This window comes from Periplaneta americana, chromosome 12 (assembly GCF_040183065.1).
Source record: "Periplaneta americana isolate PAMFEO1 chromosome 12, P.americana_PAMFEO1_priV1, whole genome shotgun sequence".
Taxonomy (NCBI): Eukaryota; Metazoa; Arthropoda; class Insecta; order Blattodea; family Blattidae; genus Periplaneta; species Periplaneta americana.
Window position 1 is genome coordinate 83,249,654 of NC_091128.1, and position 16,729 is coordinate 83,266,382.

Genomic DNA, 16,729 nt, shown 5'->3' on the forward strand with positions numbered 1-16,729 from the left:
GAAGAATAGGTAGAGTGTCGGAGGGAATTTTTCTCCGTTCTACTTCTTCACCATATAGTAATGCAGAATTTCTGCATTGAAATATCATATATACTTCGGTACATCATAGTAATCTAAATTTTCTGTTGTTCAACTTTACTTTTTCCTAGACAGAACCATTTTATAACCGGAAAAAGATATTTCCAATTATACTGAAGTAATGGGTGCACATTTAAATCTAGCAACATTTTCTGTGCCGATTTCGTTAGGGAGAAATAGCCCACATCCTCCACATTCATCACATTTCCATTGCATATTCGAGTGCTCAACAAAACTACTTTCCAGGAATTTCTTCATTCCTACAACCAAACTATTACAAGGTGTTTGAACCAAACCCACCCCATAATATTCAAAACTTTCTCTTTCGTTGCTATGCGAAAAAAAAAAATAATAAAAAGCCTTATTAACAAAATAAAAATAGGCACTTTTTGGTTCTAAAACATCAAAATAGATCACAGCAGGCAAAGCACTATATTTGGCTAGTTCCAGTGTATCCGTACAGGAAAAAAATAGGCATTTAACCTAAAATCCGAGGTCTAATTATGACATTACATGGTTGAATGAGTTTTTTAATGGACGACTGAGTATTCGAAAGAACGAACAAATACATTAATTGACGAATACTTCGATGAATGAGTTGATCACTCATTAACTAAATGAATTGAATCGTGCAGTGAATGGGCTGAATAATAGTTTGAATGAAAGAATTGACAAATCGTTTAATGATTGTATTTACTGTTCGAGTGAATAAGTATACATTCGATTGAGAGAATGAATTGATTACTCAAGTGAGTAAATTGAATCGTTAAGTGAATGAATAGACCACTCGTTGAGAGAGTGAATTGATATTTCGCTATGTGAATGAAATAGACCACTCATGAGTGGATGAACTAATAACTCGTTAAATGGATTAATTAAATCTTCGAGTGAATGGATTGACGAATCGTTGAGGGGATGAATAGACCAGTCGGTGAGTCAATGAGCTGATCCTTCATCTTGAGTGAATGAATTGACCGTTCGTTGAGTGAATGAAATGACTGCTCGTTGATTCAGTAGAGACCTCGGTGAGCAAATCGCTGATTAACTGAGCTGACGAATCGCTTAGTGAGTTAATTGATGAATCGTTTAGTGAAAGAATTGGTTACTCGACTAAATTAATAGACCACTGGTTGAGTGCATGAAATGATCATTCGTTCAATGAATGAATTTTTAATTTATTGAGTGAAGGAACTGAAGAATCGCCGAGTGAATAAATTGACGAATCGCTGAGTGAATGAATTGACGAATCGATGAGCGAATAAATTGACCATTCGTTACGTGAATTGATTGACGAATCATTGAGTGAATGAATAGACCATTCGAGTGAGTGAATTGAAAACTCGGGTAAGTGAATTGACCACTCGTTGAGTGAATGAACTAACGAATCGTTGACCGAATGAATTGAATCGTGAACCGAGTGAACAGTAAACGTGTATTTTCATGAAAATGCCCGTACTTCTTGCACCATTAGAATAGTTTCACCATGTTTTTCGATGCCTGTGTATCGCCTACACAGCGTCCTCACTGGCGCACTTTGAGAGATCCTCTCCCCGCGCGCCCTCCCTGGCGGTGTGTAGCGTCCGGGTGACATCAGTCTCGATCTGGAGGCTCAGTAGTGCAGCAAGCGGTCATGGGACGACAGCACGATGTTCCAGCTCGCCCGCGACTCCAAGCGTTGGCAGCGAGACAACATCAGGCAGGTATCTTCGTGTGCTCCGAACAACATTAGTTCCGTGTTCTTTTGGAAAATTAATGTGACATAAAAGTTTTTGTTTCTGTGTTAAAAGTTTCGTTAACACGTAGTCAAAATATTTTTTATTTCATTTTTTTTAGTGCGTCGACAAGTCATCCTTTGAAACTTACTTCAGTGTATTGAGACGAAATGGTTGTTTATTTCCTTTCTCGATGAGTGTTACTGCGTTTTGTGTGAGCATTGATTCTTTCGTGATGTTTCTTAGACCTAAGGGCGGGAAGACTTTATATTAAGAACTAATATGACTGTCGAAACACGCGATTGATTCCTTCGTCTAACAAAAAGGGTTACATGCCGCAATACATTCTTTGTGTACCTCTATTCTTTTCGTAACTTATTTATGAATTCTGACTCCGCAGAACCCATCCGCAATATACGCAGTGGCTAGGAATGTCTGCTTTAAAGCTGTTGCAGGTTCGAATGCGGGTTATGGCGTGAATGTTTATCACTTATCGATGTGATATTTTGTGTTTCAAGTGGAACGCCGGCTTCGTTCTGGCCCATATCATGCGAATCCTATCGCATGTCTAAGGTCGAGAAGTACCAAAATTAACAAAGGGGTTTAAATTTTATCGGTACCGTATGTAAAGGCATTAGTAAGTTGAATTAGATACTGAAGCCAATAATTTTCTCTTTCAGTTTTAGTAAAGCAGAGGCTGCATTTAGACTTGAGTTTTTTTTTTACTCATATTACGCTATCAGCTTCCTTGATAATCAGAGAGGTTCTTGGCTTATCTTGTATACAGCTGTTGTACAGTTTGTTCTGTATTCAATACTTTTCAAACCGTTTTATCCGGAAGTTATGTATGCCTAATATCAGGGATTTTACTTCAAAGAAAAAAATATATACTGTATATTAAAGAGCATAGACATTCAGCTACACAGTGTAAACGAAGACGCCAAACTTCTACAAAATATACAGCACAGTTCAATAAACAAGAAGACAATAAACATTTTATCGTCTCGCATTTTAATTTAAGTATAATAAGATACGTTTATGTGATGGATACTAGGTATTGGTAATGACATAGATTCAGTCTTAATCTTAGGGTAATATAGTGGCGCAACAACGTAATTTGATGGGAGGTGGAGGGTTAGAATTTTGTCATGTGGAATTTTCATGACAAGTCTTACCATAATTATTGTGATTGGAGGGATTAACTATCCTAGGCCTATACTATCAACTAGCTTAAAACTATAAAATTAATGAACGGAAGAAAGGCAACAAGGAATGATACAATGTTATCGTCATTAACAAATTCTATTTACTTTCCATTACTTCTATTTTTAAGGGAATTTATTGACATGTCAAAATGTAATATTATTTTAGGAGGGTAAAAACTTTACTACAGTCAAACTTGTCTAATTCGAAATCATGAATAATTAGAACTTTTCGCGCCTTACCTTCACATTTATATACAAAACGCAATGTTAAAAAATCGTATGTAAATTCATTTTTTCAATAATTCGAAGTGAAATCCAACAAAATCCAGTTCCGGAATTACGAAAATCAGCCAGCCAGCAATACAGGGTGATTCACGCGGGTGATTCCTTTACTGAGATTATTTCTGAAGACATTTTGAGCAAAAAAAGTCATATAAACATAGTTTCTATTCTCAATATTTTTAGAGTTACACTAATTTAAACTTGTTCGTAAAATAGGCTGTTTTTTTTTCTTTAATTTGAAGGTTAAAGGACTAATAGAAATAGAGAATGAACCATTAAGAAGTATCATTTCTTTAATTGGCAAGTATTATGAAACTAAAAATGTACTGTGAACTCCTTAGTTGCTTCGTACAGACATATTTTTCTATTGTTAACTAGAAAATTACATTATTCTTACGCACTTATCACAACAGTTATTACAAATAACACCACTTCCACCGACTTAATTATTTGCAGGTCAGTTTTGCATCCTAATTTACAGTCCTGGAGAGTTTACAACACATTTTAAAAAAATGTCGCCGTCCGCTTGAGTACACTTGGCCGCATGCTTGTGAACGGCACTCGTCGCTCTACGTAACTGCATACGGCTATCTTTAATTTCCGTAGCGCTCGCGCTGATTGCTGACTGCACGCTGACCAAGATCACTCGTTCACAGCAATGCGTTCCAATAACAAAACGTAACTCTGTAAATATTGAGAATAGGACCCATATTTATATGACATTTTTTGCTCAGAATGTCTTCGAAAATAAGCTCTGTAAAGGACGGTAAATCCTCGTGAATCACCCTGTATAGCGCAGGTAGAATGTTGTCCTGCTTGAGATTAAGAAGGGCTAAATCATCCTGAAAAACCTAGTCTACAGTATCCCAGGTCATAGACCACATCCAGGAATTTAGGTCGTGTTGAAGGACAACAAAATATGAGGAAATATTTCCGGCGATTACTTCATCGCATATTGAAAGCAAATTAAAAATTCCATCCTTATCAATAGCTGCAGATTGTGTAGATGTTACACCCAAATGTCTGCCAGATGAGAATAGTATTCTGTGCGCAACTTCTAGAAATGATTTCTGACAACGATATGCTGTCTAATCTGATTATGTCGGACGAAACACATTTACATTTAACCGGATTTATGAAGCAAAACTTCCGGCATTGGTCAGACATCACCCTTCAGTTGCATCATGAAATCCCACTCACAGTCGTAAGATGCAGTGAGGTACGGTGTAGCCAGTTTCCATTTTATTATTTACCCATAATTTTTCGAACATCCCGAAGACCATACCGTTACATTTAACGTAAAACGGTATTTCCACATGTTAAACATCTAGCTGGTACTGGAATTAAGAATAGGACATCATGACACTATAATATGGTTCCAGAAAGATGGGACCAATGTCCACACTGTCAGAATCTGCATGAGTAGATTGAGAAAGCTGTTTCCACGCAGACTCACTTCGCGCTTTGGTAAAGCCATTGACCCTCCAGATCCCACCGATCTTTCTGCTAAAGATTTCTTTCTTTGAGGCTACTTTAAACAAAGGGTATTTTCCACTCGCATGAAAACAATTGGAGAAATATGGCTGCAATCCGTGCAAAAATTGCAGCCATTCCGCGGAACATGCTGACGTACGTGATGGATTCTTTCAGAGTCGCCTACAGAATTATTGTAAAGTGAAGGAAGAGGGGCATTCACAGAATGTCAAGAAATAATTCGTTGACATCAACGTAGCCTAAATTCCACTGTCTACATATTGTTTGCAAATAAATCACATTTATGGGTACGCAGACATTCTTTCATAATATTATTTAGCCTATTATTTCTGTAGCATACACATTGTTCCATCTTATATATACAGAGTGAATTGTAAGTAATATCATTAATTTCAGGGCATTATTCTTTGAGATATTTCAAATAAAAAAGTTTAATACAATTTTGCTCATTTTTGCTTCCTTTTCGAGATGAAAATTGTTATATATGAAATATTTCATAGCGTGTTTTGGGTAAGCCATTGATTTAATTTCCAATATGCTCAGTCGATTTAAGAGAGCAGGGTATTAAGATAATAAGTTATTGAAAGAATTTTAGTTTTTTCCTTTAAATTTGCAGAAATTTTATCCGAACAAATATAACATTTTAAAATTCCGTTTCAGGACGAAAAGTTACATTTGTTCAGATCAAATTTCTGCATATTTAAAGAATAAAACTAAAAATAGTTCAATCCTTTATTACCATGTTTCAGTGTTTCCTTAAATTAATTGAGTATGTTGGGAATTAATTCAGTAGATTTCCCAAAACACGCTATGAAATGTGTCATATAAAATAAATTTATCTCGAAAAGGAAGCAAAAAACGAGCAATGTTGTATTAAACTGTTTTGTTTGAAATATCTCAAAGAATAACTCCTTGAAATTAATGACATTAGAGTTCATCCTGTATATGTATGTACATTGTAATGAATGGTAATGATGATACCGTATAGGCTACAGAAATGTGAGGTTCACCATTACATTATGTGTGTGTGTGTGTGTGTGTGTGTGTGTGTGTGCGCGCGCGCGCGAGTGTATATACACACACACACACACACACACATACATACAGGGACATCATTTTATTTTTACCAACATTTTTAATATTAACCTGGCTATACCTTTGGATCAACACTGTTTGCTACTCCCTTCCACGACCGGAGTTCGATGATACTGGCGTAATATACAAACAAATCACTTTGCTAGATATAGGAGGGAAGAAAAGTAGTTCATCCATTTACGTAAACTAGGAAATATCGCGCTTTTGAGTTTGATCATTTTCATTAGGGTTTTGTTTAATCAAAATACAGTATGGTATTAGCAATGAGTGTTTTACTCACGAACTGAGTTATCCATGTGAACGTATTCATTATGCAGTGTATATTATACTGTCTACAGCACATTAGCGTACAATATAGAGAATGAAGTTAAACTGAAAAATAATCATAATATGGATATTTAAACACATTTTTTAACATGGTGACCGTTCATTTCGATACAGGCTTCAGATCTAATGTGCATATTATCGCACTATATACTATTGTACCTAATCCCAATTACCAGTTTCGTCCTTGTAACTAGTAACTCATGTTGAAATAATTCTGTACCTATTCTATAAAAGAGTACCTTACGTACTGTAAATTCACTCTTTACTTCTGCCCGATCCGAAAAGATAAAATTACTCAGACATACTATCTACTGTCCGTTCAAGTAGTTATGTCGTAGGGTCGTAGAAAGGGAGGAAATCACGTGATAGTTAATTACTTAACGAGGCCCTTTTATTTAAGTTGTTTTAAACAGTTGTATAATATTACGTAGACGTCCAATTCCTAACAGAAATTAATGTTCTCACAAAAGAGCTAAGACGACAGCCCAGCCACTAGCTGGCGAATAAAAGCAGGTGGGGGAATCCGGGATACGACGTAGGCAAATGGACGACAGTACCTGTGAGAAAATGATTCAATATTGGAAGCTCTTTCGTCACTGGAAAACGCGAACATATTTTTGGAACCTAGTGTTTACTATGACCGTAAGGCTACTATGACTGTATATGCGGTCTTGGATCTGTGTGCAGGACGCTTGAACTTCATTAGTATAAGGGTTGGAGTGAAGTACTTTCAAAAACTCAGGTAGAATAAAAATTATTTAATCATTTTATTTTTACTTTAAAGTAAAAATAAAATGATGTCCCTGTATATATATGTGTGTGTATGTATATATATATATATATATATATATATATATATATATATATATACATATACACACACATGTTGTTTAGTCAACTGTCCGAAGACAGGTCTGAACCTCACAAGTGATATCAATAAGGCACCACTTATGAGACAACTAGACAACAAGATAATGGGATAGGGAGCCAGTTCCTTTCCGCCTACATTGTATAATCGTGGACTAGCTACATATTACACTAATCAGATGTATACAAACAATTGTTCTTCCTCTAACACATATCGTCAAGTTAGATGTAGGCCTACTGCCTGATAATGGATGTCGCGCGTGGTGCGTGCGTGTGTGTGCGTGTGTGTGTGTGTGTCGCGCGCCGGCCTGAGTAGCGTAGTCGATATAGCGCTGGCCTTCTGTGTTCGAGGTTGCGGTTTCGATTCCGGCCTAAATCGATGACATTTAAGTGTGCTTAAATGCGACAGGCCCATGTCAGTAGATTTACTGGCATGTAAAAGAACTCCTGCGGAACAAAATTCCGGCACACCGGCGACGCTGATGTAACCTCGGCAGTTGCGAGCGTCGTTAAACAAACAATTTTTTTTATATATAGTATATATTATGTAGAGAAGGGCGAGGGAGGAGGAAAGGGGGAGGAGAGACGGGGGAGATATTTTGAAGGAAATATAGTTTCCGTGTCCCTGACAAGAAAAGAAACTATTTTTGGCGTATTGTAAATATGTATTATCTGAACTATTACACTGAAGTGCCAGTTGAGAGTGAGTTATGCACGTAAAATATAATGTTCAGTAGAAAAGAATAATTAGCCTTTATTTGGAAATTAATCCTAATAGTGGTGTATTGAAAGAAGGTGTTTCTCTTCATGAATTTTCTTACATAGACGTAACATCGATTGGTAATTGAAATAGTTGAATCAATGACACTGTCTCAAAAGAGAATCTGTAAACTGAATTAATTATTACGTAATTATATCGTCAGTCTCGAATTTCTTTAAACAGAAATGTTAGGACTTAAATATCTGCAGTGCTCGGGAAAAGTGGCATAAGTCAGTTTTCACAAACCTCTTTTGATAATTTATTGATAACTTACACTGGTTTATGTCGATTTGATTTTTTTCTGTATGAATTACTGTAATGGGAGGAATACTTATGTATTTTTTTTTTCCAAGCGAGCAAATGTTCCGTAAGTTGTCAATAAATTATCAAAAAAGGTTTGTGGAAACTGACTTGTGTCACTTTTCCCAAGCACTGCAGATATATACAGTTTTTTTTTTAGTAATTTTGTTGCTTTTAGTTGTAGTAGAGGTGATCAGTATGAAAAATTTTCATATAGAAATCTATGTCCTGAAATGTTCCATTTAGTAGTTACCATCCTTGCTATGTGTAGCCAGCTGGTATCGAACTCGAGGCTATCATTCTGAAGTTTGGTTGTAGAGTTCCTGTTCTCCAGCAAATGTTGGTGAATTATCATAAACCTGGGATGAGCTGGCTCGTATCGTAAATTATGTTTTAATTGACAAGTGACAAAGCCTTTCATTTCCGTTTGCTCTTCCATAAAGTAATCGCATATCAGCAAGTTCTCTTATCGTAAATCTTTCGTGATAACATGAAACTTAAAGAAACCAAATTTCCTAGGATACATAATGCTTCAGTCAAATAAACTTGCAATACATGAATAGCTACATTTGTACTGAGATCAGGTTCTGGCGCATTGACGATGGGTACGATGCTAGCTGGCTGTTGTGTTATATGCTGTGAACAAAGTTCTGTGCAACATTCAAATTACGTTTTAATGCTTACAGACATTACCATGGTAACATAAAAGCTTACATTAAACAAAATAAAATGATTTACTATAACCCCTTATTCACTTCAAACTAAATTGCTATTGGTTACCAATATGATACAGAAATCAAACTGACTACACTCATGAAAACTTGTAACTACCAGAGAAAATATTTTTGAATATGGTTTCTGTGTTCAAATTGTTCGTAATGATAACCTCTAGTACCCTTAATAATTCGTAAAAAAAAAAAGTCACTGAAATACTCTGTATATTGGAATTACTTCGCAGCACTAACATAACCGTAGCCGTTAAAATAGAACAAAAGGAAGATATCGAAATTATAATATTATGTTACTTGTAAAAAAATCGGACATTTTATTGTAACTGTAAGAAAATGGATCATTTTATAGTAGTTTTAAGAAAATCTCACATTTATTTATTGTGCTTGTAAAAATAAATCAGACATTCCATAGTAGTGAGTACTTGTAAGAAAATATGACATTTCATAGTACTTGTAAAAAAAATTAGACATTTTAGACCATTTGCAAGAAAATGAAATTTTTATAGTGCTTAGAGAAAATTAGAAATTTCTGTACTACTTACAGAAAATGAGACTTTTCTGTAATACTGTTATAAAGAAAATGGGACTTACGATGTACTTGCAGAAACTGGACATTTCTGTAGTAGTACTTGCAGAAAATGGTGCATTTCTATAGTACTTGCAGAAAATGGGACATTTCTGTAGTACTTGCAGAAAATGGGGCATTTCTCTAGATTTGCAGAAGTGGGACATATCTGTAGACTTGCAGAAAGTTGGACATTTCTGTAGTATCTACGCAAAATGGAACATTTCTTTAGTACTTGCGGGAAATCTGATATTTCTGTAGTATATAGGACAATGGGACACATGTAATACAAAAAACTGTATATTAAAATTAATACTAATTACGGACATGGACAGTATTATAGTATTTATATGAAATCTGGCATTTTTGTAGTATTCATAGAAAATGAGTTGTGTTAAAGTAGTTTCAGAAAATTTGACATTTTATAGTACAGTATTTTAGTAAATGTGACATTTAATAGTATTCATGTTAAATATGACATTTTTATAGCACTTAGCAAAATCGGCGTAATGTGTAATCATGTGCGCTTGTAGCTTAAATGAACAATGCTTGGGCCGGTTGCTGACAACCAATAATTGAATATTGTTATCTACCGTTCCGAAAATTCGATACGCCAGTTACAACATAGATTATTATTTATGTACTGTACTCGCTATGAACATAGATTCGTGAAGATAACAAGAAGAATACTGCATTAGGAAATTGCCAGATATCGCAATATCCAGCAGGTCCACAGTATACGGAATCGTAAATAAAACATAAAATAGCTAGTCTATTTTAGTCTTGGAAACGGAAATGAAGAAGCCGGGAACTAACAGGAGAAATACAGACAGAATTGGAAATCGTGCTCACGATCTCACGCTGTTCGGTTTGTACCTGTGGGGAAATATACATAGCAAAATGTTAAGCATAATCCACACACTTCAAAAGACTGAAAGAAAATATTATAGCCTACCTTTACATTTCTCTCATAAGCGAGAAGTAGGATACTCCTAGTGTGAACTCCTTTTTAAGGAGGTGTGAATTATGTTTAGATGTTGATGAAGAACTATTTAGTCACCAGCATAGCTCAGGCGACATGCGCGTATGCCTGCTGATCGAGTGAGCTGTGCTTGGGCGTGGGTTCGATTCCCACTTTGGCTGATAATGTGTTTGGGTTTTCTCAATTGTAAAGCGAATGTCGGACAGTCTATGCCGAATCCTTGGCCTTATCTTTCCAAAATATTACCTCCCCATTACCAAATCCATCGACGATAGTTGGTGCAGCGCCGTTAGATAACCAACGAAAATACAATTCAGTCGTTTCTACGAAAGCGGAGAGTATGGTACTGCGGTTAATGTAGGTCTACTAGTAATATGAAACATTGTTGCTTGCCTTTACAGAGATATCGTGCGCATACCTTGCGAGTGTTTCCTATGCGCTATCAGATTGTAGGCCGTTGCACAACTGAAAAATGGGTATCACGAATGTGACACATTCTTATTCATTACTTGTTTGCGTTTTTCGCAAGAATTCAGATCCTTTATCATTCTGCGAATATCATGTAATACACGGACGAAAGTCGCCTGGTAGCAGTCGATATAGCGCTGGCCTTATGTGCTCGAGGTTTCGGGTTCGATCCCGGTCTAGGTCGATGGCATTTAAATGTGCTTAAATGGGACAGGCTCATGTCAGTAGATTTACTGGTATGTAAAAGAACTGCGGGACAAATTCCGGCACACCGACGACGCTGATATAACCTCGGCAGTTGCGAACGTCGTTAAATAAGCCATATTTTTTTTTACTCGGACAAATGAAAGAATGAACGTCCGTTACCAGAATTACACATTAAAGGTAGAATTATTTCATGTAATCAGAAAATTACGTTATTTTATTTCATTTATACATCGTACGTTTTACGGAGAATCCCATCAATTTTCCACAAATTTATATAAAATAACTACTGTATGTACAGAGTGACTTCACTTTCTCATATTATTTTTATGCAACCCTGTATTTTTAAAGCACGCTGATAAAATATTGTGGTACCTGTTCGTACAAGATTTCAGCGCAGTTAGGTGTGAGTTACGTTATATTACAAATTTTAATATGTTTATTTATTCATTTATCTATTTATTCATTTATTTATTCATTCATTTACTCTTTTTATTTATTTATTTGTTGGTTTATTTATTGTTTAAGTATTTATTACTCGACCAAGGCCAGTGGAGTCCTGCAGCCCGGAGCCGTGGTACTAGTCTACTGCTCCTGCGTTCGTAATACCGCATCGCGATATTTCACATTACGCCCGCGGCTCCACTCATCTTGGTTGAGTAATAATTATTTTGGACAAGAACTGGGGTTACATGTTCAATATCAAAGACACTAGAAAATAGAGCACTGAATGGCATGGATATGTCCAACGCCTACCGGAATGTAGCTGGCCAAAGAAAATTATAAAGTAGTCCCCAGCAAGGAAAAGGAGAAGAGCTAGGCCGACTTTGCAATGAAAGTATAATATATAGATCAACAAAACCAGGGATGAAAGGAACCTGTACCTGGTGATTGGAACGACTGAGATCTATGGAGGCTGAAAACGATGAGCTTCTGAGATGGTAAATGACAACGAAGATTATTTATTTTACTTATAGTTATTATTTACTTAGTTATATATATTTATTTTTCTTCTTTCTTTCTTTCTTGTATCAGTGTTGAACGCACAACCATTTTAAAAGACAAGATCCAACTGCTGATCTCGTTTTGCAGTACATTTACGACACCTCTAGAGTAGAATGTATGAGGAGGAAGTACCTACTGTATGTAAAATGTTCCGGGGTTCCCACATTAAAGCAATAGCATTAACTGACATACGTTACATATTGTAAGACTCGAACCCGCAAACCATTATTAGCTACGTGACTCATTTATCTGATCTAGACTAGTACTCAGGCACACTACTCTCTTTTGCATTTAAGATGTGATAAGAGTACTGTGTTTACAGAATTGTCTGTAAATGTGCGAGACTGCGTAACTTAGTATAAGTAAGAGAATAGCTATATTGTAATCATTTCTAATATTAAGTAGCATGAATGTTAGTTTATTAGAATTTGCCTTGATTCACACGTACAGCAAATAAATTTACCGAAGGATATTAATCGTAGAAAAGTGAGGTACTCTTCACTGAAGTCTACTGTCCGTCCGAGTGGTTATGTCTCATTCCGGTTTCCCCCACTCGTTTCTTCTGGCCTCTCTGTAAAGGCTAGTTAGGCTCTTACCTGAAAATATTTGCTGTATTGAATTAGAAATCTGCGGAATATTATATAACTGTTTAAAATAATTTAAATAAAAGGGACCCATTAAGTAAATAACTACCACGTGATTTTCATCGTTTTGACGACCCCACGACAGACCACTCGGACGGACAGTAGTTACGTCTACTGTACCTACATGGCTGGGCCCGGAGGCTGTTCAGATGTACAATATTCGCAACTAAAAGTGGGGAAATAATTCTCCATTTATTCTTTCATTCACAGATTTCTGCCCAAGGGCAGATCTTTCACTGCAAACGCAGCAGTCTCCAGTCTTCCCAATTTTCCGCCTTCGTCTTAGTCTCCGCATATGATCCATATATCTTAATGTTGTCTATCATTTGATATCTTCTTCCGCCCCGAACTTTTCTCCCATTCCCTACAGAGCATCCTTCAGTAGGCAGTTTCTTCGCAGCCAGTGATCCAATTTCTTTTTATCTTCCTGATCAGTTTCAGCATCACTTTCTAGCAGTTTCATTTCTTATTCTATTTGTCCATTTCACACGCTTCATTTTTTCCCATATCCACATTTCGAGTGCTTCTAGTCGTTTCTCTTCAATACGTCATAACGTCCATGTTTCTGTACCATACAATGCCACACGAAGCACTTCACTAATCTCTTCCTTAATTTATTTTCCAGAAGTCCGCAGAAAATGCTCATTTTTTTTTATTAAAAGCTTCCTTTGGCATTGCAATCCTCCTCTTGACTTCTGGCAGCAGCTCATATTACTACTTACAGTAAGTTTCAAGTATTTGAAGCTGTCCACTTGTTTTACTGCCTCATTTCGAATTCACACGTTTAGTTTTCTCTCGATAACCGTGGTTTTCGTCTTGTTTGCATTTATCTCCATCTCATAATGCTCATAGCTGTCATTTAAATCCAGCAGCTGAACCAATTATAGTGGATTCGTGCCGTCGCGTCAGATGTTACAGGCGTACTGGATTATATTGGTTGGCGCAGTGTAACAATAACACTGATAATTGCAGTGGAAGCAATTAAATAAATACCAATTTTTGTAACAGTAACAGTGTAATTGACTGAATGGTGAATAACAAAACAATATACAAATGAATTGATGTACGATAACAATAGGCCTATAATGATGATACAAAAATACTGAAGTATAACAACAAGGATTCAATCTGCATACTAGCTCTACTACCAACTATGTTTCTGTAATGTGCTTCTGTCTTCAGTGTTCTCTTACTATAAAGTGAACTGTATTAGATTCATAAAGAACTACTCTGCAAACTATCTCAAATCTAATACATCCGTACATACTACCTTCACTATAAAAAATTATGTTTTATTTAACGACGCTCGCAACTCCTTCACTTTATCTCAGCCATATAAACTTATGGCTGTACATTAACCTGCATTCATTATCATAAATGATCTAGTACAATATCGTGAGACAATATTTTCTTAGAGACCAACTCTAATCCAGAGGACAATATAAAGTTGATTGCTATCACAAGATAAAATTACACTTGGTCTATTAAAACTATAACCCTTCAAATAATATGCACACATCTGCACAATATTTCACAAAATCAATAGGCCTACCTAATGCAGAGAGAGGGAGAGGAATAACTAGCACACTTACGCTCTAACCAACGTACCCAATCTAACCTTCGAAAACTAGACATACTTCCGTAACGATAATCCAAATCTCATGCTCATTTGCAAAGCTCGGAAGTTGGGGACTTGTGTCTTTGAACGTGGCTAAGCGACCGGACTTCAAAGTTTCAATTTTAAAAAATTTCAAATTTGGAAAATGGTTTGAAATTTTATTATAAAGTCTTGGGCCTAAATAAAATACTGAATATTTTCACTGTCACTGTTCCTGTTCGATTTTCAGCAGATCTCGTATCTGAGAAAGATAAGTATATCCTAAATTTTTCTCGCAAATAGTTTTCAATTAGTGTATCACTACTAGGGAAGGTCCCTCTACGACTTGATCCATGGCTATGGACAAATTCTCCATCAATTTAAAGGATTGCAATGTCTTTCAATGAATGCCCGTTTCCAGCTCTAGTTTATGTGTGGTACAACTTACAAGATATAAACTCTGCATTAGAAGAAAATAATGTATCTCCTCAGAATTCCTCCACGAAATTCTGTACCTAAAATTTAAGAAATGCATTTTCAAACTTCCCTAACACCCATTCGAATAACACGTATTTTCTAATTCCTCAAACAGACCGTTTACCTGTAATTCTCTTAATGTCATTGGCTTCGACGTGACACAGTTTATTCGTTCGTCTTCTTGCCATTCGATGTGACCACTTTCTTAGTACAAACGACTGTCCCTGAGCACTTGCAGCGTGAGCTTTGTGTACGTTATGCCTGTAACCTTACTCAAGCACACGACACACAAGTCCCCAAGATCCGAGCTTTGCTCATTAGCAATGTTTTCATATGTTACCACAAAATTCCAATACGACGTAAATTTTCTCTAAAGAATTTGCGTAACCTATAGACGCGACGCAATGTACAATCACCAGCAAATCCACTTCGCATAATCTCACTAAATAACTATGGTGACCTACAATTCGCCCCAATATAACTTTCCAGTCGATTGCACGAGTTACAATCCTAACGTTATTAATCCTCATTAATATCTCTGGAAGCTAAAGATAATCCCAACAGAAATTTAATACGTCGTATATCAACAAAATTCCCAGTATACATTAACAATTCTATCGTAAATGAAATCCAGTTATGAAATCCACACAGTGTATGATACTAAAGTTACGTACTCCTCCAATTTACTAGAAATATAAAGAAACGATCTTGCCTCTACCGTCCTGGTTTCATGAGTATAAATACTGGATGATGTATCCTCTACCGTGCGAGTTTTCTGAGTAAGTTTCAAGGAAACCTCCGTTCTCCCTCTCCGAGCTACCTCATACATATGGTAGCCAATAGGAAGGATAATAGGAATTATGCATTCAAAAATATGGCACTGTGATGCAATATGGCGAAACGCGAAGAATCACAATGTTATGGTGGGTTGTAACATCCATTGATCCGTCGTACATGGTTCACAGCATATCCCTTAGTATCGTCTCTTCTTCTGCTAACAACACCGTATGATCAGTAAATCCTTTGCACATTATTCTTCTTCTTACTAATATTACTCCTCCCATGTTCTGAAAACAGTTCTTTACTAAAAAATTATGGTCTATTTAACGACACTCGCAACTGCAGAGGTTATATCAGCGTCGCCGGTGTGCCGGAATTTTGTCCCGCAGGAATTCTTTTATATGCCAGTAAATATACTGACATGAGCCTGTCGCATTTAAACACACTTAAATGCCATCGACCTGGGCCGGGATCGAACCCGCAACCTCGAGCATAGAAGACCAGCGCTATACAAACTACGCTACCCAGGCCGACTCTTTACTAAATCTTCCAAGTAGATAGTGAATAGGTAGGTGATAAAGGGCATTAATTCTCCATGTAATATTTTAAATTTTCCGTAACACAGGAAGATAAAACTGGTTTCAAATAAAGACATATTAATTACGTATTAAAATAATTATATCATTCCCTTGTAAGTTTGACTCGTAGACATATGAACAATATCCGTCCATTAGTTCAGTAGAAGTCGATGTATACAGACAATCCGACACTACGTGTCGAAAACTATGTCTCATCAGAGATAATTGCTTAAAGTTTTTAAAGAACCTGAGAGCACTTAATGGGTTCTGGTATCACTTTTGTGCACTTTTATTAGGTCGCTTACTAACACACATGCTTCATGGCGTTGCAGTCACCTCTTCTAGACTTAAAGAGAGTATAGTGAGTCAGTTGCGGTATTTCCCAGGTAGAAGTCAAGTCTGTTGATCAAGATCGGTGGATATTATATGGGATTACGTTATCGTAAAAGGTTATAGAGTCGGAAGAAGCGACTCGTGGCCCTTTCCAATAGGTGCATCCTTGCATTCGTTGAGGGACTTCATGAAAAATCGACATTGGACATGATTTCTGGACTTCTCGAATACAAGGAATGCTTAGT

At 36.4% G+C, this 16,729-nt stretch overlaps 1 protein-coding gene across 7 annotated transcripts in view; it reads left to right on the top strand.

Annotated features, from left to right (window-relative positions):
* AMPdeam (AMP deaminase) overlaps window positions 1-16,729 on the top strand; it is a 343,486-nt gene that overhangs the window by 189,311 nt on the left and 137,446 nt on the right. The window contains exon 1 of one of the 7 annotated variants that reach the window (XM_069841647.1): window positions 1,641-1,774. The exons of the other annotated variants lie outside the window; for them this stretch is intronic. Coding sequence (XP_069697748.1) covers window positions 1,725-1,774 — 50 coding nt within the window. The 5' untranslated portion in view covers window positions 1,641-1,724. Of the gene's footprint in view, window positions 1-1,640; window positions 1,775-16,729 lie in introns of those variants that run through there. 7 annotated transcript variants of the gene reach the window in all.